A 24,406-nucleotide genomic window follows, 5' to 3' on the forward strand; every position below is an offset into this window, starting at 1 on the left:
TTGTTGTAATTTGCGTTTAACAGCCGCCGCGTTGTAATAATGGCGGACGCAACGTCTACGTCACCGGTTCTTGGTTCGGTTCTTCGCACACGTCTGACGTTCGCTGGCTGCTGCTGCTGCTCAGTTGGTCTTCACGTCGTCACTTGCGTCGCACAACAAAACCCACAAGCAACTCTGGGGAGTCGCAGCCGCAAGTCGTAACGAAAGCTGCAGCGACGGCGAGCACGACGACGTCGACGACGACGACGACGGCTACAAAAATGCACACAGTCAAATGTATCGGCAACAGACGGCGACGCATGCACACACAGATACAATGCACACAATCATTCGCATACACACACACGCACACGACGACGGTCAGAGGCAGGCAAAAAGTTTGCAAAGCGTGCAAAAAAAACCAAGAGACAGTGTGAGAGCGAGCGCGTGAGAGCGGGCTTTTTAACGTCTGCGCTGACGCTGGCAGCGCGAGCAAGAGAATAAGCAGCGCGAGTGGCGGCAGAATTTGCACACCAAAACGTAAGGCGAAAAAACATGAGCACACAGATTCACACACGCACAAGCTCTCTCTGCCGCTACGTCGCTGCACAGAAGATCGTTTGTGTGTGTCTTGAAATGCAAAAACGTGTACAAAAAACTTCAAGACTCTGTCGGCGGGCAAAGTTTTGTCGCGTGTGGAACGTAAGTTTGCGCCCGTGTGTGTGTGCGTGTTCAACGCAGAGCTAACTTTAAATACAACAAGAAAAAGTGAAAAGCGTGGAATAACTGCAGCATAAATACCAAATAATATAAAAACGAAAACTGCCAAGAAATATGCTAAAGATAACAAAAAGGATGGCACGTTAAAAGTAAACGATAAACATGGACAAAGCGTCGACGTTCCACATGCCATCCACATCCACACACACACACAGATACAATATGCGTGCTATGCAAAAAACACACACAAACTGTTAACATTCCTTCGAAGGGGTTAAACGAGCGCACTACACAACTAAACAAGAACAACAAATAGTCTGTTCATTTTTCGTACCTCTAAATTGGAACCAAATTGCAATGGTAAATAAATTGCACGCACACCGCTGCATTTACACACACGCACACGTGCTAATACATATATTGATGTATGCATGTATATTGTGAGATTGGCCAAGCGAGCGACTGGCCGAACCCTGCGCCCACGCTTAGCTGGTGGGCTCGTCGACGTCGACGTCGCCGCCGCTGTCGTTGCCATCGTTGCCGCCATGCGGCATTTTGGTCATGAACTTGTGGGTATTGCCAGCGTGTCTTGTTGGGCTACCTTCACTCTGCTGCTGCTCCCCAACCTACCCCTCATTCGCATGCTTGGGACGGGTCAGTTTTTATCTAACCCCCTCGTAATCCCCGCACGTGATTTTTAATCAAATATCAAATGATGTATGCATTTTAATCAAAATATGCTATTTTATTTATTTGTTCTCCCCAAAAACTTGAAAAGCTCTCAAGTTACGCACTGATAGTTGGGAATTCGAAACCATGGGAGCCCTGCTGAATATTGAAATAACTTTTCGTTTAGAGAGTAGCGCGAGTGGGCTGGGGTAACCTAAGCTCTTGAAATTCGCAATATTCTAAGAATCTAACATAACGGAACAGGGGCTTTAAAGCTTTATGCCGTATTAAATGTTTAAAAGGTAGTTCTTGGTTATTTAAGAGGGCATGTTCATGGCTTAAGAACTGCAATTATTAAATTCCCATTTCGTTAACTGGGATAAGGAATATCTCAAAGATTTTCTTTTTAATATCATGCCAATTCCTTCTCTAATGATTCCATAGGTTAAAATTCATGAAATTGGTTTAAAAGAACCAAAAAATTCGAAAAGTCACAAAGTTTTAGTTTTGGAAAATGCCCATCATTAAGGGATTACAATTTCTGAGGAATGCGTTCTAGACATTTTCTTTTAAAGAAATCTCATTGCAGTTTCAAAGTAGTTCACGTTTCATAAACTTATTTTATTTATAAAGCTGCAATCTATTTGTGTTAATCATTCTATAATTAATTTGAATGCTGATAACGTGGAACAAATATTGAATTGTAATCAATTTAGCCACGTATCAAAAGCTGGGAAATCTATAGATTTATCTGCGATTTTAGATACATTGTTGACTTACTCAAGCGAATTTTTTATCTGTAGCCGCGTAGCTCTGCTTATGTGTTGAGTATCCAAATGTGTAGAGTATCCAATTGGCTGCTGCAGGTGTAGATATTTAATCCAAGTAACTGTCACAATAGTCGTTATGTATATTAGAATATATTTTGTATATTTTGTTGCACTAAAACACAAACTACACTCATTTACGTGTCTTCAAGTTGTTTTCTTTTTTGCACGAGCAAAAAAAAAAGTGTAAAACAGAAACGCAACGAGCCGCAGCAAAAATCGTTTTTAATTTCCCCCCGTTCCGATTGCTTGGGGACTGCCGAGTTGCAGATGCTGAGTGACCGGCGTACAGTAGAGCGAGTGATGTTTGATGATCTTTCGTTAACCGCGCGCGCTCTCTCTCTCTGTCTCGACTGCTGCGTCTCTTTCACTTTTCGCTGCGTAAAATGCAGCCAGCGTCAATTGCAATCAGCGTTGCATTCGCTAACGAACTGATCTCGTTGTCGCCGCTCGGTGGCTCTGGCTCTGCCGCTGCTTGTTGCTGGGGGCTGCGGCGCAGGAAGTGCACGAAGCGTCGCTCCGAGAGCTGGCCGAACAAGTTACGAGCGCACAAGACGCACGCCGCTCGGTTCGCTTTTCGGCTGCTGCAGTTATGCACAGTATCTCCCTGTCTGGCGCGTTGCAGTGCGCTGCGCTCGTTGGGCGTGTACTTCGTGTGGCTTCGAGCTTTGGAGCTTTCAAAAGTTTGCGATCGCTAATCGTCTATTCTCTGGCATCCAGCGCGGCTTCAAAGCTTTAGCTGCACTTTCCGTGTATGTGCTGGTGTGTGTGTGTGTGTGTGTGTGTGTGCGTGTGTGTGATTGGTAATTGCATCAATTATCTGAAGTTACGTAAATGCTTGTGGTGAGCTTTGATTAAAGCTTGCGAGTTGCAGTTGTCTTTGTAGCTGAGGTTTCGAGGCACGTTTTGCAGTAAATGATTGCAATTTAATTATTTTCAATTTTGATTTGAATTTCCTTTCGCAATTTTGCTGACTGCGTTTTCCTTGCGAAAATTGTGGCTGATCCTGTTGTGGGGCAATTTCAAATCCTGCTGCGGCCGAATTCAAACGCAGTCGATTCAATATTAAATTATATTCTCAAAATTTGTGTACTCTCGTTTGTTTTTTTTTTGTATTTTGTATTTTCTTTTCACTTGATAATCATAATTCGCACAAATCACTTTAAATATTCTTTAACTGAATGCAGTCTCAACTTTTAGTTTCTCACTTAAGTGTATTTTGTTGTTCTTTTCTGCGTGATTTCAGGTTGTGTTTGTTTCACTTGTTAGCAATTTATAAATTTTATATTTATTTTTAATGCATTTCCAAACATGGCGCTGCATTTTTATGCGCTTTGCGTGCCCATAGGAGACGTTTAGACTCTTGTGTATCCGTCAGATGCGTTCTTAAAATTACAAGTTTTATGCATAGACTGCGTAGCTATTATTATTATAAATATTATATATGTTTTATTATTTGTATTATTATTATTAGTTTTATTATTATTATTATTATTGGTAATAAGAAGCGTATTGAGCTTGTGTTCCACTTTTTATATTATATTATAAAAGATTTACCGTTTTATACCGTTGCAAATAAAGAAAAACTTAAACAAAAACTGGCAAATGTTGCACTAAACACTAAGAAAATCGTTTAATTTTTAATAACAAAATGGAATTTCGGATTTTTTATTCTGGTTTATTTTCGATGTGTGTGTGTGGTTTTTGCTATTGCTATTGTTATTAACTTTGTTATTGTTGTGCCTAAATATCCAATGTATGAGACGTATGCGCGGACTCCGTTCTTTTTTGATTACTTTTTGACAAATATTTATTGCATCTGAATGTTAACTGAAAATTTTTGTTTAGTTTTATGCTGAAAACCGAAAATGCTGAAGTCGAATTGATATTTCTATTTGATTTGAATAGATTTCGTTGATATTTTGCTTTGATTTTTAACCGTTTGTGTAAAAAGTTCCAGATTTGTAACTGCGATTTTTTCGCATGGTCGTTTGCGCGTCCGCGATACTTGCGAGTGGAGTGGCGATGCGATACAGATACAGATACCCGGCCGTTCAGTCAGTCAGACGACCGTCTCGCTGAGCTACAGCTACAAAAAAAAAAAAAGCTTGCAGCGACAAGAATACACACATACACAGACAGCCGCTGTCGCTGACGCCGGCAAAGCTTCACACAAACGCAGCGTGAGTTTCCTTTTTGTTTTGTTTTGGTATTCGCAGCGGCGAGTGCTGCATTGGTATTGGTATGCATTGCATGCAATCTCTCTTTCACACACACACGCACTCACACATACCCATGCAACGACGTCGTCGTCGACGTCGTCTGTGTGCTTTTTGTAGTTTTTGCACACGCTGCCAGGCAGCGCAGTTACTCAGCTAGCAACCACCCAGACAGCGTAGCCGCAGACGTTTTGTAGTCAAACATTTTGTAGCTCGAAGCTCGCTCTCTCTGCAGTTCTCAGAGCGATAGCGAGAGGGAGAGCGACTCTGGCAATGCTTGCTCTCTGGGCATCTCTAGCCGTTGGTAGCACATTTTTTGCAATAGTCTATTGGCATTTTTTATTTGAACATGCCTACACTCACACACACGCACACACACACACGCATAGATACATATTTATGCATGCATATATATAATTTTGTTTTACCTCAGCTTGACCCCTCACTTTTGTCGCCCGCTGCCGCGTTCGCTGCGTTTTTTGTCGCTATGCGCCGCCGACTGCGGAACATTTCAATTAACTGCAATTCTTCTGCTTCGGGCAATCGCAATCCGTGTTCTTTTTTATGATCGCGTTCGCTCTTTGCTGGCGTCCAAGTTTAATTAACTTCAAGTCCCTGCCCCTGACTGACAAACGTATCTAGCATCTAGATGCGCCGATAAGATCTGCCATCTCTTTTTTGTTCTCCATCTATTCGCACTCTCTATGAGCTTTTGCTTTTTGCCAACTCAATTTGAATGCGTGCAGCAGGTGCGTTGACCGTTATGGCAGCTTAAAAGCTTAACTGCGCGAGTGCCATCAATGAGATCATCCAATTAGCTGGAAATTATAGATCCTTGGCTGTTAATGCGATTATGTGGCATGCCAACTGGCGCTGTGCTCTGCTTTTCTTTTCAGTCCGTAGCAGCTTATCAGCTATTCAGAGCTTTCGATAACAATGTGCATGCTTGCATATATACATATTTTTTAAAGATTTCAGTTAAAATTGAGTCATAACCTAATTTTTGTTAAAACGAAGAAGACAATTTCGATTTTTGCTTTCGATTTCCTCTCGCTTCTGGTGACGGGTCAGAGAGTAGGCGAATTGGCAAGCAAAGCGCAACAGTAAAAAGCAAGATGAAACTGCAAATAAGGAGGAAGGACATGGGCGAGGATAACGCGGCCAGATGATGCTGAATGTTGAGCAGCATCATCAAAAAATCGGTGGCATCATCAAAACTAAAGTCCGGCAACAACAATTGCGGCGATAACGCAATTTTTGCTAAAAACTGCGGCATTGAATCCTGTTTTTATTCCCACAGTTTTGTGCGAGGCTTTTACAACAACTGACCGGGGGGGACCGGGATCGCTGGCTGACCATGTCCATGCCCGAGCCCTCTACTGCCCCTCTAGCTGCTGCGGCTGGTCAGCGGCGGCGCATGGTCATCATCAATGCCGCTGCTGCCGCTGCTGCCGCTGCTGCGTGGTCTCAAAATAATAAGATGACATCCAACACTTCTTTGCGAGCGGCAGGCAGAAAGCGCAGCCGCAGAGCCGCAGAGCCGCAGAGCCGCAGAGCCGCAGTTCAGGCCCTAATCTTACCCCATGCGCCGGCGGTGGTGGTGGTGGTGGTGGTGCCCCTGCCGCACTCTCTACCCTTCCACACATGGCAGCCGTAGTCCGTTCCAAATATTTTTATATAAAAAAAAATCGCATTTTTCTGCTGCCGATTCGCTCGACGCTCGCATAATAAAACTTTTTCTGCATGCTTTTCGTTTCTTTCCCCAGATAACAGAGGCAGCGGCCGTAGCAGCAGCACCACCACCACCACCGGCAACAACAACAGCACATCAGGGGCAGCGACGCAGACAGCGGCGCACTTGGCCACACAAAGGATCGGACTGAAGATCGTCGCGAGCACGAAAAGGACGCAGGGACTTGTCTCCATTCAAATGAATGTAGGTAGAGGTACTCGAATGTACCTGAACCTCTCGGCAACGACGGACACAAAAGGATGGACATTGTCCAGTGACCAAAACTTATTGAGCACTGATGATAATTTCAGCTCCTCGCTCCTGCTCCTGCTCCTGCTGCTGCTGGTGCTCTGCTCATGATGCTGCTGCTGCTGCTGCTGCTGCTGCTGGTGGTGGTTGTTGTCTTGGCAGCTCCTTAGCACTCCAGAGATACGCGATTAAGTTTTAATGTCTTGTGAAAAATTTGCAGAGTATGAAAAACTTGTGTGGTTCGTGAAAAGAATGGAACAGGTCTTATATTCTATATGAACTAAAATACGAGCACTAAACAATTTATAGAGTATGCAGATAGAATAATTTAGTTTAATAATAATTATATATTATTTAATTATTTTTACAAATTAATGAAAATGAAATTAATGGCACAAAAATTTTTTAGTTTTCTCAATTGAGAAACATTTTATATTCACAAAACCATTTTCATTTTCCTTTTTATTTTTATCTATTTATGACTATAATTAATTATTATTGATTTTTTTTTTAATTTTTTTCAATAAATAAATCTATTTTTATTTCACAAAAATATTTTCATTGTATCCAAAATTTGTATGTGTATATATTTTATAAAGGATAAAAATTGATTTAAAATGATAAATACCAAGAAAACCATTTCCATTTCAAACAAATTAGTTCATTGTACTCTGGTTATTTTGGATTCCTTTTTATACAGGGTATGGGATAGCTATTTTTGAATGCATTTATATTTGGTTTTCGCATTCGAGCCCAGAATCAAACCTGGAATCAATACGAGATGGAGCTGCTGAGGCAAGTTCAACTAGGTTCGCTGGCCGTTGCAAATGTTGTTTACCCAAAATCTTAGGAGCACAGGAAGTGGATGATCGGCGAGGACAGAGAAGTGGAAGGAGAAGGAAACTCAACGCGACATTTGCATTTTTAATGCAGACCAACAAATAAAATTGCGTTTTTTATGAGTTGATTTCGATTTTTTTGCGACTGGTTCATACGGTCTAAACTTTTTTCAAACGCGTGTTTTAATGTATATTCGTTTTTTTTTTTAGGCAAATACCATCTATGGCCATTGTGTGTGCGCCACGGTGTCACCTTCGAGCAGAGCAGGAGCCGCTGACCAGACAAGACAAGAAAGCAAAAAATTGAAGAAAAAACGAGGAAAAAGCTAAGCAGAAAAGCACACACAGAGCGCGATATCCTTTTGTGATATATGAGTAAGTTGTACCTGAAGGATGCGCCGCCGTCACTGAGCCGTTGTGCACACACATCCATGAAAAGGAGGCTGTTGCAAGGCGAACGAGGCGGCGGTAGCGGCAACGGCATCGGCATCGGCATGGTCAGGGGCAGGGATCAACTTCAGGCAAGCTGCAGTCATACTGGACTCGGGAATCTGTGCGCTTCTTGGAGTTTATCATTTGATATCGTGCATAGAGCGTGATTATTGTGCCGAGGTATCTGGCATAGCGGATGTGGCCCAGCACCCAGAGAGCAGCCCTCGCCACCAGCTTGCACAGCAGAGCCCTGACCAAAGCCGGAGCACCCCTCCTATAGGTATGGGGTGGTGGTGATTCTTTGTTTTTATGTGCCCATGGCTGGTGGGAAAATTTATCTAAATTGTTGATGGCGTTTTTTTTTACTTTATATAAAGTTTTTTTGCTAAAAGGGATTTTGCATTCTTCTAAGTTTTTTTTAGTTTTTGTTGTTTTTGTCATATTGTGGAATGTTTTGTCGTCACTTTTTTCAAAAATGATGCGCAAGAGCAAATGGCCCAAAGTCCATAAATTAAGCCAGGGCAAAACTGACAGCAGGCGAAGCCAAGGATCAGCGTCGAATATGTGGCACAACAACAACAACAATAGGGACAACAAAAATGAAATTGGATGAAGGTGTTAAAATACAAAGGCGCCGTTGTGTGCCAGCTGATGGTATTGTTTGATTGCCTGTGCCAGGCCCGGTCCCAGGAGCCAGCACCGACAGGATAAACTCCCTCTCTCCCACACTCTCTCTAAGCGAGAAAGAACCATTTTTTAGCCAATTAGGTTTGTTAGGCGGACACTTGTGGAGAGACTCCGGTTGCCAAGCACCGAAATCAACAGCGGGAAAACTGCGACGTCAATTGCAGCTGAAAAGGAGGAGCTTTTCGCACGCTCAAGGGCTGGCAATTATTTTTAACGAACTTTTCCAAGCTTAGCTGTATCAGTGTGTGTCTGTGTGTGGGTGTGTGTGTGTCTGTGTGCGGGTGTGGGAGTGCTTGATTCACAGTTTGAAAATATTGCGCATACGCCACGTTGCACGCTGCAGTGGGTCCCATAAATCTCACGCACTGCTGATCCATCGGAAAGATTCCGCAAGAAAATAAGAAGCAGGGCACAGCTGCGATCGGCACACATAAGTCCCGAGGCGCCGCAGCTGCAGGCAGCAGGCTGCAGGCGTAGCTGCCACAGTATAAGCAAAGCATTAAATCATTTTTAACTTGGCCTACATTTCGTCCGATGCGTGCAACAAAAGCAAAACTCGAACCCTTAACGCAGCATTCTGTGGCAGCCGTTAGCTTTGACGACTGCAACTGCAGCTTGCACATGGTGCGGCATGCAACGCAGGAGAGATGTGTGCAGAAGGGGGGGGGGGGGGGGGGGGGGGGGGGGGAGAGGGGTTGCTAGTTTAATCTGTGAGCACATGGCGAGTTTTCATTTGCTTTTTTTTTGCAATTAATTACCTACATTTAAAGGTGCAACAAGCGGTGGCCGGTTGCAGATTTTTTTGTGCCTTTTGGTGAAATTATGGTCGGTGGTTCGGTTTAAGGTTTGAACCAGCTTCCAGCCTTGAGGTTCTGTTCCATAAGACGCTGCATTGTTATATATTTTCAGCTTTTAGAAATCTGATCTTAACCAGTTAAGGCTAGGTAAATTTAATGGTAAGAGCCGAAGCTATTCATAATTTTTGGTTGAGTCTTTCCAAAATTGTGAACCTAAAATTGAATAAGGTTTGCTTCGATTCGGGTCTTGGTTCAGCAACTCCGTTTGGTGTTTAAGATTGGGTTAATATTTGAAGGAGTTCAACTCTGGGTCGCACCGGCTCGGCGGTTCAAACTTGGCTAAGGCTGAACGCAACATGACTCAGTTTCGCGCATAATTTGAGAACGACCATTCGAGTTGAGGGTTGTGGGTTAATTATGTTGAACCGTTTAATTGTTAGTCATTAAGCCGAACCGAAATTTAAACTTATATTACAAACTGCATTGCTCTGAACAGACACTTGCTTGCAAGACACTTGCACCTTAAACGTCCTATGAAATTCCGTCCCAATTGCAAGTCTGATTTAATAAAAATTGCATTTAACAAATATAAATATTTTAACCGATAATATTTTATTTTCATTTTATAGTAGCACTTCGGAACGATTGAGATCTTGTCTGGCTGTGCATACATTCAAGAAGCTATTGACATTATCATGTTGCACGTCGCGCATTGCGCGTTGCACGTAAAGCGTTTAAGGCAGCTCCTTCCCCCCGAGGGCAGCGACATTGGCAGACAAACGTTGCCGCATGTGAAGCGCCGCAACGAGAGGTACTTCTTAGCATTCTTCCCTCCCCTCTGGCCAATGAGTGCAAGACCCTGCCCGGGCATACTGCAGCATATTACGTAGCTATTTACTTAACCCATTAATTCTGCAGTGGCAGCAGTCGCGAAAAAGAGAAGAAGAACGTGAAATTGTAAAGGCAGCCAAAGGTGCTGACATCGCGTTGGTTGCAACGGAACAGGTCGAGGTGCTTGCGGCAGCCGTGGAGCACATAGGGGACGAACGCAACGTGCTGCATGTGGCAAAAGGCGCGAACACTTTTTGCATATGCATGTGCATATATATATATATACATATATATTTATATGCATTTATGTGTATGTGGGCATTATGTAAACGCACTCAGCGCCAAAGTGGGCATGTGGCACATACATTTATGTATAACCGGCTGGACCTACACCAATGTGTGTGCAACAGCATGGCAAAGCCAGTTGATGATGAAGAACAACTGCCAGTTGCTGCTCTATGCAGGAGCTGTAGGTGCAGGGCAGGAGGGCACGCCTCTAAACGTAACTCCTGGCCGCGCCATTTGTGGCACACAAAAAGTCCTTGAGGTGTCTCGCCGACAAGCGGCAACACCAGATATTACATTACTCCTACAGGGCAGACACAGGATGTGCAGGATGTGACGGCCGGGTTGGCTAACAAAAACATTTCCGCAACCTGCGCGACGACGAGAGCCAAAAGTGACTCGACTGAAGTTGCCAGGCATCTTTTTAAGTGCGTGGAAAAACAATTTGCCACCAACTAGAGCGGGAGGCGGAAAGCCTGCCTCACCCAGAATTAATTAATTGAATTGGTTCCACTCACCGCCATGTTGACCCATGGAGCTGTTCCGTGAGGCGTATATCTCACTGTTGTAGGCCCGATACGATTCCCGTGCTATGTTGTGTGCAACTGCAAGTAAAGAATTGAGAAAGAAATTGGTATAAATATAGATTGAAGTCCTTAACATTAAATATGAACTAAACAAGGCTGCGAACTGGTTCACACTATGAACCAAGGTGTTTAATAAATATTTGCCCCAAGCTGATTTTCTATATGAAATATATAATTACGAGAGGAAACCCCATTAGAAATTTTAATTCCAAACTGTGGTAGCAAAAGTCGAAGCAGGGCTCGAATAAATATCTGGGTTCATTGAACCAATTTGCATGGGTTCGCGCCGTGAACTGAATTGCCAAGCTTTGTCTCTCGTGCTTGCAGTCAGATTAGATAAGTACTTATTATATTCATATTTTTCCCTTCTATTGTGGAATATATTTTGGGAATTAAATCTTTAAGAAAGAATATTTAATCTAAATATCTTGCAATCAAGAATCTATGTAAACTGCATTAAGCATGAGACGCGGTTGCATTGCATGCAACACAAACACATGCACACACACACAAACACACACAAACACCTCAGAAATGCAAAGGGTAGGCCTATAAAAAGCGCTTTGCTGCAACTTCATGTGAAGAAGGACGAGAACAAAGTTAATGGCGAACATGACAGCACGTTTATGTGTGTGTACGTGTGCCTGTGCCTGTGTGTGTGTGTGCATGTGTCTGTGTGTGTGAGTGTGGGTACAGTATGTACCAAGCGGTGCATTGCTGCTCCTGGCACAGCGCGACTCCTTTTAGCTTTTACTTAACGTTTCGCATTGTATTTTTTATTATGCTTATACATTTCTATGCAAGCCGAGTGTGTGTGTGTGAGTGCATATGTGTGTGTGTGTGTGTGTGTGTGTGTGTGTGTGTGTGTGTGTGCGACCGGAAACTGCCATTTAAAGTGCATTTTAAGAGGACGATTGCGTCGCGCAGACGTAGCGTGTGCTCGTCCAGAGCGCTGCTCGACTTGGTTGCTTCACTTCACTTGTGTGTTAAGTGAAAAGAAGAACTTTGTCCCTGTTCCTAACTCTTGCTTGCTGCTCCACGGACGTTGTGAGTTTCTTACGCCAAGCATTTGTTGTTGCTTTCAGAAGCAAGCCCCGACTCCCTGACTGCCCGACTGTCTGCCAGGCTGGCAGCACGTGTAATCCAACTCCTTTTAATTACATTCAATACCCTTCACATGCCCCCACCCTGCTTAGGTCTGTTGAAGGTGTTGCTTTGCTCCATCCTTAGCCTTCCCTCAAATATCGATTTTCAATTTTCGAATGCCTCCCTTGGTCTGAACAAGGTGTTAAAACAATTTGTAAAGGTGGCAGCCACAGAAGATGAGCACGAAGAAGAAAAGTGCAGTCAATTGCCAATAATCTCGAGTCAAGGGATCATATTTGCCAGCCTGGCTGACAAAAGTGCAGCAAACGACTGCACTGCAGTGCATTTCGCCAGAATGCATTTTGGTTAGCTGAAATTGAATCAGGATTGAAACTCCGAATGCTTTCAACTGGCAAAAACTGTGGAAGGTACAGTCAATGCAAGCACAAGCTAATGGAACCTTAATCTGAAGGATAATTGATCTGAACTGCCTAGCACCCGGCCTGGCTCGTGAGCCTTGATTTCCAAATCGTAGAAGCCAGGTTTTGCTTCTTTATTTTATTAAGAAATGCTTAATGTCAATGTTTTACACACTTACACATGATGTGCTTGTCAATTTAAAGTCCATAATCTTCAAGTCCTGTAAATGTGTGTACAGCAGCTGCTGTGTACTCCCCCTCCTGCAGAACTCGAGTGGCTGCTTGGGGCAAAGAGCATAAACTTTAAATATGTTTACACATGAGTAAATTTAAAAAATCGCTTTGTGCTTTTTACTCTATGCTGTTTGCCAGCCAACCCATACAACATTTCCAGAGGAATAGGTCAGTACGGTCGCTGGGGTAAGGGTGAGGGTGTGCGTGTGAGTGTTCATGTGTGCATGTGTGTGTGTGAGTGAGTTAAAACAAAATAAAAAACTGAAGAGTAGCGCAGGACTTGTAGGTAAGTTCATATAATGAACACATAATGAGTACATAATAATAAGTGCAATGGCTTCCTCTCACAGCTCAACGCTCTCTCCCTTGCCCCCCTCTCGCAGGCCATGCAGTTTCCCTCGCTGGGGTTCAATGACAGCGTCGAAGGTCGAACATGCACATGAGCTAGAAGAGGGCACAGCCAAGGGATGCTCTAAGCAACATTATCCTTTTGGCATGCAGGATATCGCTGATATATGACTTCGATTTCGCCGAGTGAAGAGCAGCAGAGCAGAGCAGAGTGAGAGCCTAGCACTTGGGTGATGTATATCTCAAGAGTCGGACACCAGTTGCCGCCGAGTTGTTGCCTGCAGCTGCCAGCTGCAAGATACAAAAGTATCTCATAGATAAAAGTTAATGTGCGTGAGTCTAGCAACTGCATCCAGATAGCAATGCCAGCCCCCTTACCCCAGCTCCTGCTCAGCTGCTCCTGGTCCAAGTTTCTGATGAAAATGTGTGCGCGCAAACTTCCGCTGCAAGTTTCCTTCTTGGATTTGTTGAATTTGCATTATGGCTCTGTTGTTTATTTTATAAGCATGTTGTGCCTTGCCGCCGTTGACCAGAGGAAATCTTTTGTAATCGTGCGATAACCCCGTAGCTGCAGAGAACTTGAAACTCAACCCCTAAGCGCAAAGCAGAGAAGTTGAAAAACAATGCCAAATGCAATGCAATTGCATGTCCAGCTTGGCAGGATGCCTGCCAGCCAGCAAAGCAGAGCAGAGCAAAGCAAAGCAAAGCATAGCACAGTTTGGTTCAGCATGGCCGGGCAGGTCCTTTGCGGCAATTAGAACGCGGCCAGGCAGTCAGCCTTGTTATTTATTTACATATCAAAAATGGCATTATATGCTGAATAATGAGGCAGGGAGCAATGCAACGGACGCGCCGCGCTTGCATTGCCTTTGTGCGATATGCGAGAATCCTTTTTCGATATCTTTTGTGTATTGAAATGCATAACGAATCGCAAGGATTGAATAAGGAATGGCGGCAACCATTGTGTCCAGGCAGAAGAGACGGACAAACGGACGGACAGACAGACGGACAAACGGACAGGAAGCGGGATAGGCCAGCTATGAAATTAATACGCATAAATTACATGCCAGTTCAGCCTGGGAAAGTATTTGCTGGCCACATGATGCAGATAATTGCACTCCAAACTGAATGCACATATCATTTTTTTAAATTGCAATTCAGTTGCCATTTGGTTCCACAAAAACGTACAATTTGAGCTTTTCTAATGGAACCAGATAGTTCTTAATAAGTATTATTTTTTAAATGAGGATTATTGGAATAAATATCTTGTAATATCTGCTGTCAAAAAGGCATTCTTTTCTTGGCCCAATTCTTTCCAAATAAAATATTTCTTTCCCCTTTGCCCAGCTCTTGAATTCATGAAAGTGACAAAAATGCTGTGTAAGAAAAATTAGAGATTTGAGAATCCCATTTGGAATACAAAAGTAATTTAGAAGCTGCCAAAGGGCACGAGGGGCCAGAGCTCGTAGAAACTGCTGCAGTAACCGAGCACAGGCCCGGGTCCGGGTCCGGGCCCGAGAGCTTGTTGCTTGTCAGGTCATTCCTTTTGGGCTTGTGCTCGACAACTTTTGCTATTGTCGTAGGTCCTTGAAGGGCGCGCGCACAAGTCTAGAGCTCAGCCAGGCACAACGGCTCGCATGCCTCGGGGCTGGGCCCATAAGCAAAGTGTTGCAGTTGCAAACTGTGGCCTGCGGCTGGTCAGGAACCTGCAGCAACGACAATCGCCATATGTGACAAGGACAACAATTGAATTACAAAAACTATTTGCTACTGTCTTCGTGCCAAATGGAAGTTAGCAATGACTTGAAGCTAGTTGTGCAGCCAGACGTACGAGCCAAAGCTAGGACACATGTCAGCCAACGGATACTCTCAAGTGGCCCGCTGGCTGGCTGGCCCGAGGACATGTTTTCTAAAACGGAAATTAGGTGACAGGCCCAGACGGTGACTGAGACACGGGCTGTTTCAGGTTTTCGTGCGGCCCCGAGACGACGACAACAACTTTGCACAGTGGTTGAAAGTCTGCAGCTGCAACCTAAAATATATTTATTCAAAATGAATAACTGCTTATATAGAAAAAATATAGATAATCCAGCTTTGAGCTGGGTCAAATTTTTTCTTCCACCCATTTTCCGATAATTTTATAAATAAATATTTAAATTTATAAAATCACGAAAAGTGTGCATCTGAAATTTTTCCACTTTCACTTCAAATTTCAGGCAATAAAAGGCCTTTGACTACGGCTTTCCATGGACGCAAAGCTTTAACTTGTTGCGAATTGTAACGCTTAGATCGACGATGAACAGTAAAAAGCTTTTTTGGGGCAGCCTTAAGCTCAATTAAAATATCTAATGTTTCGCATTGGCTCCACAGTGCGACAACATCTTGGGTCAATTTTAATTGCTGCTTTGTGTGTTTCGAGTGTTGTGTGTGTGTGTGTGTGCGTGTGTGGAAGTTGTTGGCCTTTCAGAGCTTTTGTTGCTGCTCAAATTACTTTGATGTTGCTGTGTCCAGGGGGCATAATCATAATGCTGATATATGCCGACAGGCTCTCTGTGATGCGTTGTACGCTGAGTTGAACAAATGAAGATTGATTTGGCGTCCACTTGCCTGGCCTAACAGCAGCGGCCATTTCAACGGAAGTCCAATGAAGCCTGGCAGTGCGCAGTGCAAGGAAAGAAAGTATCTAACGGATGCAATGGAGCGAGCCCTCGAATTTTGTTAGCGAGTGCTGCACGTTTTGGAGGGGGGGTGGGGTGTGTGTAATGCAATTAACGCTGTACGTTTGCCACGATAATATTTCACAGCACAAAAGCCAAAATCAACTCCAGCATAGTCTGGCATTTGTATCTGTATCTGTATCTGTGAGTGGGTCGGCCCTGTATATATCTCTCTCTCTCTGTATCTCTCAGACGGTCTGGCAGAGCGCGCGCGAGAGTCGCGTGTGCAATGCTGCAAAATGTTTAAATTCGCAATTCTTTTTTTTTTCATTTTTTGCTGCTGTTGCTGCTGCTGCTGCTGTTGGTTTGGGTTATCGTCTGGCAACGGCAATCATAACAGCCCGAGGAGCCGAAACCAAATACGAGTGCTCGAGACCGAGCCACAACATTGTTGGGGCAAGTGCGGCGGCGTGGGGGCTGCGCAAGAAGACGACGCCGGCAACAGGAGGCGTCGGCGGCGGCAACAGCCTGACTGGGGGCGCTGAGCAGGAACAGGGGCAGGCGGTAGCCAGTCAGCCAGCCAGCGAGCGGCAAAGGCAACGACAACGTTGTGGATTTTGATTCTGGGTCATTCACCCTTGACAAAAAAAAATTTTGCGCTGTGTTAGGCCGCTTTTGTATGTGTGTGTGTGTGTGTGTGTGTGTTGTTGTTGTTGTTGCTGCTGGCTGGGATGGAAGTGCTTGGCATTGTTGTTGTTGTTGTTGCTGCTGCTGCTGGCGAGATTGTTGATGCTGTGACGCCCAGCACGTACAGGCACATCCCAAATTTGGGGCTGCTTTGCTTATGGAAGCCAATGCCAAAAACAAAATGCAATCCAAAGATCGCAGACATGTCACAGCGCACTCTTTGCATATGTCCAAATCCATAGGCATGTGTCAGGTCCAAGCTGTGCACTTCTATGTTTTTGCTTTTGTTTTATATCGTTTCTGTTTGATTTTGTTTAAATTGTTGGCTTCTTTCTCTGTGTCTGGTTATTAGCATGCAAAAAAGCATTCATTTTATTTGGTTTTTGCTTTGTTGCTGTTTTTTTTGCTTTTATTGCCTGTGGTTTTTTGAACTTGCGCAAAGATTTCAATGAATGCGCAATATACTTCATTTGATGTATTTTTGTTGATTTTTTTTTATTTATTTATTTTTTTTTATTTGCAAAACGCTTGATAAAGTTTTATCAAAATTTGTGCTTTGTTGCTCATTAAACCAACAGCTTGTTGAATATTTTAAAATATAATCAGTTTATTTAAGTACAGCTAAAATTAATTTTTAAAAGAAATTAATACTTTTACCACAATAAACCTAAGAGAACCTGTTCGAACTGAAGCATTTTATTAGCCCATTTAACTGTAAAAAGTTATCGATAGATACGAGAAGAGTACAGAACTGGTTTTATCTATTAAGTCCAACAAAGACGCAAATTGTGTTCCGGCCGAAATTTCTATACACATGCATATAGTATAAATTATATACAGTGCACACGAGATAAAGCTTTAGGGTAGGAAGTTTGCCAACTTCATTAGCCGGAGCTCATGCAGTTTGGATACTTTTAATGCATTGGCACATTTTCAAATTAAACTTTAATCTTGTTGAGCTTAACGGTACACAGAAGCGCCCTCTACAGCCCGAAATTGGCGAATCCATTTAGGACACGGCAACAACAAGAACAATCAATTACGGACAGCCAGGCAAAATAAACATGCCGAATACGAAACTAAGACAGAACAGAAAACGGAAAACAAGAATAAAGCAAAATAACTGCAACATTTTTGGGCAGTTGCAGTTTTTGTGTTGTGTCGATTCCCACGTGGAAAATAAAACAATGCGAGCGCCGCGTAGATTTATCTGCATTGTGAGGTGCGGCAGCAGGATAAACAGTGCCTACCACACACACTCGCACACACACACAGGGACACGGAAATGTCAGTCGAAAAACTGAAAATTATGTTTGTGCCAAATTTAAGTTTTGCTACTCTTCTTTTGGCCAGCAGAGAATTGGCTTTGTAATCCAACTGGGCAAAAACGGGGAAAAATAACGACAGAGGCGAAAAAAACAAGCAAAACGACAGGTGTAATAAATAACCCAAACGAACTGGCCAAAAAGACCGAAAGCAACCGCTGCAATGCAGTTGGGGGAAAAATGAGGGAGCGTAGGATGCAGCGAGTTGCCGCTAATTCGTGTCATTTAGCGCAGGTGGCGACAAAAGGCAGAGGAGCAAACACAACCGCACACAACAGATTGACAGTGATAGGAGCCAGGAAATGGTTGCGGTTCACGAGACTCCTTGCACAACTTGCCAAATATCTGTGTTGACCTCGTTGCGGTTTGCAACGTTTTCTACCGGTTTGTGAATAATGAAAACGGCTATCAATGTCGGATCTATAAAGTTTTCCATAGGACGGGCATTGCCTGATTTTTACTGGCAGGCGCCCAAAAATGTGCTCTGCAGTCATTGCTGGCACATGCGAAGCTATATTAAATGGAGTGTCAACTGTGTAACAGCAATGTGAATAATTATAAATACATGTGTACACGAGTTGGGGGCGGCGGGGGCGCTAAATGTAAGTGATTGACCCTTTAAAAAAACGGGCTATAGGTTTACAAAATAAAGTGCGCGGTGTATTTCAAATCAGAACTTGTTCAACGATTCAGTCGATGTAATGAACCAAGGAACATCGATAGTAATCGAATAGAAACGCATGCAGCAGTCATTGGTTTTTGCGTTATCGATATATATATATTGATGCGATATCAACACCGCCGCTTGCAACACTGTTGATTTTGAGGGCGTAGTTCCAACAAGTGCAAAGCATTAATTTGTATTACTAATCGCGTTGCGTGTGGCTGCATGCGCTGGAATCTCATTTTAAATTTAGTTTGTTTTTAAGTTAAAAAGTGTATTAAATTCTTTGATTCAGCTGCCCAGGCAGGCGGCGAACTCGAGCACACACACAAACAAACATGGTTTTTTTTCTGCCCGCAACGATTTTGGGGCGCAGCTACCTGCTTTTTGTGCTGGCGCTGGTCGTGGGCGTGTTCGCCCAGCACGAGTGGCAGGCGCGCGACGCCTTTGATGAGATCAAAATTCAGTTTGACAAGGTAAACGCTGACAACTGTCCCATACAGAATCATGCGGATCTGTTTATGCCGCTGGATGCTGTTTCTCACAAACCGGACATCAAAGAGGTGAATGTAAATCCCGTGTTTCCCAATCGCACGGCCCTGCTGCATCTGCAAAACATGGCGTTGAGTCGCAGCTTCTTTTGGAGCTACATACTGCAGTCACGCTTCATACGTCCCGCCATCAATGATACCTATGATCCGGGCATGATGTACTATTTCCTTTCCACCGTGGCAGATGTATCGGCCAACCCCAGCATCAACGCTTCGGCCATTTACTTTGCGCCCAATAGCTCGTACTCCTCGTCGTATCGTGGCTTCTTCAATAAAACCTTTCCACGCTTTGGGCCGCGTACTTTCCGCCTGGACGACTTCAATGATCCCATACACTTGCAAAAGATTTCCACGTGGAACACTTTCGATGTGCAGGACTTGGGCGCTCATCATCCGGACTCCATATCGAAAGATTACACACATGATCTTTACAAAATTAATGAATGGTATCGCGCCTGGCTGCCGGACAATGTCGATGGTCGGCATGACACAAAGATCACCTATCAAGTGGAGATTCGCTATGCTAACAATACAAATGAAACATTCACATTCCATGGTCCGCCTGGTTCCGAAGAGACACAGGGCCCAATAAAGTTTACCCGCCCGTATTTCGACTGTGGACGTTCTAACAAGTGGCTGGTGGCGGCCGTGGTGCCCATTGCAGACATTTATCCCAGGCACACCCAGTTCCGACACATCGAGTATCCCAAGTGAGTGAAAATCAATTGTCTTCACCTGAGCCTAGCCAATCCTAGACTCCTTTTTTAGATATACTGCTGTGTCCGTACTGGAAATGGACTTTGAGCGCATAGACATCAATCAGTGTCCGCTGGGCGAGGGTAACAAGCCGCCAAATCACTTTGCAGGCACGGCACGATGTAAAATCGAAACAACCGAATGCGAACCATTACACGGCTGGGGCTTTAGACGTGGCGGCTATCAGTGTCGCTGCAAGCCAGGCTACCGACTGCCCAACACAGTACGGCGACCCTATCTTGGCGAGATTGTGGAACGCGCCTCGGCGGAACAGTATTACAATGAATACAATTGCCTCAAAATTGGCTGTAGGTAAATGCAATTAGCATATGCACATTATTATTCAATATATTGTCTGTTGCAGGGATACAAAAGCTGCCCATACAGTGGGAGAAGGCGCCCTATCACATACGAGAGAAGTACTTAGATTTGCATTCGGAGTATCGCAATTACACGACAGGCTCCAGAGCACTGCACACTGAGCATGTGAACATTGATCAAGCGCTGAAGTATATTCACGGCGTCAACTTTCGCACATGCAAGAAGTGAGTGCTCGAATTCTAAAGTTATGTACGTTTAATTAATGGCTATAATCCTGACAGCTTCCATCCACAAGATTTGATACTGCGCGGCGATGTTAGCTTTGGCGCCAAGGAGCAGTTCGAAAATGAAGCCAAGATGGCCGTGCGTCTGGCCAACTTTATTAGCGCCTTTTTACAGGTAAGCGTGCAACTAGTAAGGGGCTCAAACTGTTTCCCATCGCCTTCACGCTAAATGAAGAGCAATAATTGATAAACCCGACACCTATTAAGCGCCTTCGATGTCGCCTCTTGAAAACTTCTCAAGTGTAAATTATAATTTTCCACGCGTAATTCAACTTCCTCGAATTTCCTGCAATGCCAGTTTCGGTTTCAGTTATACGTTGCCAGTTGGCAGTTACCAGCCGCGGCGTGAATTAAATATTCAGTGTCAAACCATTACCAAATGCTAAATTCATTAGTTTGAGCGCAAAGGACACGAAAAACGGGTTCGCCACAAGGCGTCGTCTTCATTAAATGCCACAGCTTCAGACGCTGCAGCAGTAGCAGGAGCAGCAGCAGCAAAGAGAAGCAAATGCTCGCATAAACTGGACTCCTCTAACCCTCCCTCTAGCCTTGTATTTTTCTTTATGCTCATATTTGCTCAAGTTGTTAGCATACAAATCCCAATGCTTGGGGACATTTCTGAATTCAAAAAAAAAAAAAACAGACTCTAGCTTAACATTTGTATCGCATAGATATCGGATCCCAATGAGGTATATTCGGGCAAACGTGTGGCGGACAAACCGCTGACCGAGGATCAAATGATTGGCGAGACCCTGGCCATTGTGCTTGGCGACAGTAAGGTCTGGTCGGCGTCAACGCTTTGGGAGCGCAATAAGTTCACCAATCGCACATACTTTGCACCCTATGCATACAAAACGGAGCTGAACACGCGCAAGTTCAAAGTGGAGGATCTGGCGCGTCTCAACAAAACGCACGAGCTCTACACCGAGAAGAAGTACTTCAAGTTCCTCAAACAGCGCTGGAACACGAACTTTGATGATCTAGAGACGTTCTACATGAAAATCAAGATACGCCACAATGAGACAGGTGAATACCAGCAAAAGTACGAGCACTACCCCAACTCGTATCGCGCCGCAAGCATCAAGCACGGCTACTGGACTCAGCCGCAGTTCGATTGCCATGGCTATGTCAAGAAGTGGTTGGTGACCTATGCGGTGCCCTTCTTTGGGTGGGACAGCCTAAAAGTCAAACTGGAATTCAAGTAAGTAAACCATAAAAAGGGTAGGGCCCACTTTTCGTTTAGGTTTTAGACGGGCTGTTGGGCCGGTCCGCTGCGTGCCGCCGTCGCGGGCCTGCTCACCCCTTTTAGGGCCAGTCCCATACTCGTTCCCAATCCCATTGCCATTCACATGCAAATGTTTTGTATGTAGTTTCTATGATTTGATTGTCTAATTTTCGAGTGTTGACATGGCCTAACTTATGACTTGTGGCTCTTCATTCGCATTGTCATGCAAATGTGAGCAATTAAACTGACTAATTTGTTGACTCTTCTCGCAGGGGTGTGGTCGCTGTGTCCATGGATATGCTGCAGCTGGACATTAATCAATGCCCGGACTGGTACTACGAGCCAAATGCCTTTAAGGGCACGCACAAGTGCGATGAGAAAACCTCATATGTAAGTATTTACTGTATTTAGCTGTAAACTCTTACTAATATCTTTTGCATTTTCACAGTGTGTGCCCATCATGGGGCGTGGGTATGATACTGGCGGATATAAATGTGAGTGCCTGCAGGGCTATGAGTATCCATTTGAGGATCTTATCACCTACTATGACGGCCAGTTGGTTGAGGCAGAGTATCAAAACATTGTTGCCGATAAGGAGACGCGTTACGACATGTTCAAGTGTCGCCTAGCTGGTGCATCAGGCTTGGAATCGGCGCTGGGTTTGGTCATCTCACTGATTGGCCTTACGTTAACGCTACTTTATAGATTTAGTTAAACGTCCAAAAGCCAAATATCTAACTTCAATTTCCGTCCACACGAAGCTCACATCAAACTCTTCATAAAAAGTAAAAACAAAAAAAAATCGTAAAGAAAACTGACAAAGCAACAGCAACTGAAAGACACAAAATTGACACCCAAAACAAAACGCGCTGTTGCCGAAAAAAAAATCACAGAAAACCCAACCAAGTTGTCCGTTCCGAATTCTATATATATTTATATATATATATATGTATTCTTATATATTTTATATTCTCTAGATGCGCCTTTGAACATTGTCATCATTTATCTGCAAGGCGATTAAGTTGTAGACATAATCTATTACAATGAATCTGGTTATTTGTCATTTCTATCAAAAGCGGCAGCAGCAGCAGCAGAAGCAGCAGAAAAGCGCAAACAGCCGCGCCTACTGCGCTCAGATTACGGAAGCGTCGTCTCTACTGTTGTTGCTGCTGCTGCTGCTGCTGATGATGGTGCGACTGCGGCCCTTGCTAATGTCCGTGAAGCTGCACAGCTGTGTGCGTGTGTGCTCGCTCAGAGTTTGCAAACCTGTTAACATCAAAACCCAGTTAGGCCCCGTACCTACACCCATCCTCCAGAGCCAGGCTGAGGGTTGTTTGTGCCGCACGCACACCTTTCTTGCCTGGCCAGCGGCTGGGCATAGCCTTTTGGCTAAAAAAAAAGTAGACAAAAAATAACCGAACGCCTGCCGTCGTGTTTTTCTTATATTAAATCGTCGACATTGCGGCGTCCGATGGTCCATTGGCCATTTTTTGTTGCCTGAATTAAATATGCCAGCGTTTCCTCTTTTTGCGCCTTGATTATCATATGCGCTTGAATTTTTATTATCTATACCCTGAGAACTTTTTCTATGCGCCGCAGGAACCAGTTTACCAGCCACTTGGTCTTGGACTTGGTCTCCTGCCAGGGCAACAAAAAAATAGCCAACTCTTCTTTTTTCATTAAAAAAATGATAGGTAGCTGGACTTGGACATCTACACAAAAAATATTTTCACACATTTTTCATAGTCATATCAGGGCAACAGCGCGCCGGTGGGCAGTGACGACCGCTGCGTTTTGGGCAACTCCTCCATTTCCATTTGTGCCGTTGCCGGCTGCAGGCAGGAGCCGGCGCCGCGGGTACACAATTCAAGTGGTATATTTATACATATATAAATATATACATATAGATTAAAGTGTCTTAAGCAGAGTCTGGTCTGCTCTTGAATATACATATATCCATATATCAGTTTGTAGGACAGTACAAAAACGAAACAATCGATAAAGTGTTAATTGTGCCTTAAAAACAATAATTCCATGCTCGAATAAATATATATATATATATATATACATATATGTAGACTAAATCGTAAGTCCGTCCATTTAATCAATCTCTTTTTCTATGTATTGTTAATATTAAGTGCCTTGACAGAATGAATATATTCGAATTTTATGTATACCGACTTTTTTTATAGCCCATATTGTATAGAGTTTTAAGTCAAAACACCACGCAGTGTTCGAAGCAGAAATCATGTTTAGCTCGAAAAGCAACTTTTGTAAATGCTTTGTACACAATACACAATTTATAGTTAAAACTAACATTAATCATGATTTTCTTTCCACTTACCAAACTTATTCATATTGACTTCCACGTTAAGGCTGACTTCTACAATCACGAACGAAACGCACACAGTTCAAATAAAATTTGCAAACTTTATGATTTATCGAGTGCAAAAGGACTTTCCGTTAAAGGTTATTATTTTTGAAACAAAACACAAACAAAACACAAGACCTTGGAAAACCAAATTAAATGTTGCCGCCCGTTGATCGCCGGGCGTCACGTTTCTCTTATATCGCGGTAGTTGTGTGCACGACTGAACTGAAACGATTTAGTTACGATCGGCCCAAGCTATCCGCGAAATATGAAGAATAAATCGTTAGTTCGAACTTTGATTTATTTTTGATCCTTTTAGAATTTTAACAAATTTTGGAAGGGTTTCAATTTGAATGAGAGATGTTTTTGTACTGAGGTTTCTTTATTGTATGTCCGCATGTGAGATTTTTTTACCAACTGACATTTAACTCAAGGCAACCAAGAGAAATGAAAGAGAAGCAAACATTTTGCCATTTTTTGTAGTGTTTTTTTTTTTTAGTTTTGTGTCGTTTATTATTTTCTGGTTTATTACAATTACAGTTTCCCGCTACACTGACAGCTGCCTCCGTTTCTTTGGGTGGGAGTAGCATTATGTAGTTGGCTATTAAACATCTTTAAAAACTAT

The 24,406-nt window shown here is 43.6% G+C and overlaps 2 protein-coding genes across 3 annotated transcripts in view; one reads left to right on the forward strand and one right to left on the reverse strand.

The window, feature by feature from the left end:
• Positions 1-24,140, reverse strand: part of LOC115757732 (heterogeneous nuclear ribonucleoprotein Q) — a 45,550-nt gene extending 21,410 nt beyond the window's left edge. Inside the window, exons 1-2 of one of the 2 annotated variants that reach the window (XM_030698110.1) lie at positions 23,755-24,140; positions 10,785-10,871 (exon numbers count right to left, since the gene is read on the reverse strand). In XM_030698110.1, coding sequence (XP_030553970.1) covers positions 10,785-10,871; positions 23,755-23,767 — 100 coding nt within the window. In that variant the 5' untranslated portion in view covers positions 23,768-24,140. The remainder of the gene's footprint in view (positions 1-10,784; positions 10,872-23,754) is intronic. The other variant, XM_030698112.1, reaches the window with a different exon arrangement.
• Positions 18,461-23,743, forward strand: LOC115757731. Its single transcript, XM_030698107.1, has 7 exons — positions 18,461-19,534; positions 19,593-19,888; positions 19,945-20,125; positions 20,183-20,300; positions 20,857-21,386; positions 21,683-21,800; positions 21,859-23,743. Exons 1-7 carry the CDS (start codon positions 18,612-18,614, stop codon positions 22,123-22,125), a joined length of 2,433 nt encoding a protein of 810 aa, XP_030553967.1. The 5' UTR covers positions 18,461-18,611; the 3' UTR covers positions 22,126-23,743.
• Positions 24,141-24,406: the final 266 nt, after the last annotated feature.

Source organism: Drosophila novamexicana, unplaced genomic scaffold (assembly GCF_003285875.2).
Source record: "Drosophila novamexicana strain 15010-1031.04,08,12 unplaced genomic scaffold, DnovRS2.1 tig00000108-arrow-pilon, whole genome shotgun sequence".
Classification (NCBI taxonomy): domain Eukaryota; kingdom Metazoa; phylum Arthropoda; class Insecta; order Diptera; family Drosophilidae; genus Drosophila; species Drosophila novamexicana.

Excerpts from the sequence above, each read along its gene's own strand:
- LOC115757731 (XM_030698107.1), top strand. The coding sequence starts at position 18,612 with ATGGTTTTTTTTCTGCCCGCAACGATTTTGGGGCGCAGCTACCTGCTT. Across the intron at positions 20,126-20,182 it reads AACTTTCGCACATGCAAGAA|CTTCCATCCACAAGATTTGA; the intron begins GTGAGTGCTCGA and ends TAATCCTGACAG. Across the intron at positions 21,801-21,858 it reads GCGATGAGAAAACCTCATAT|TGTGTGCCCATCATGGGGCG; the intron begins GTAAGTATTTAC and ends GCATTTTCACAG.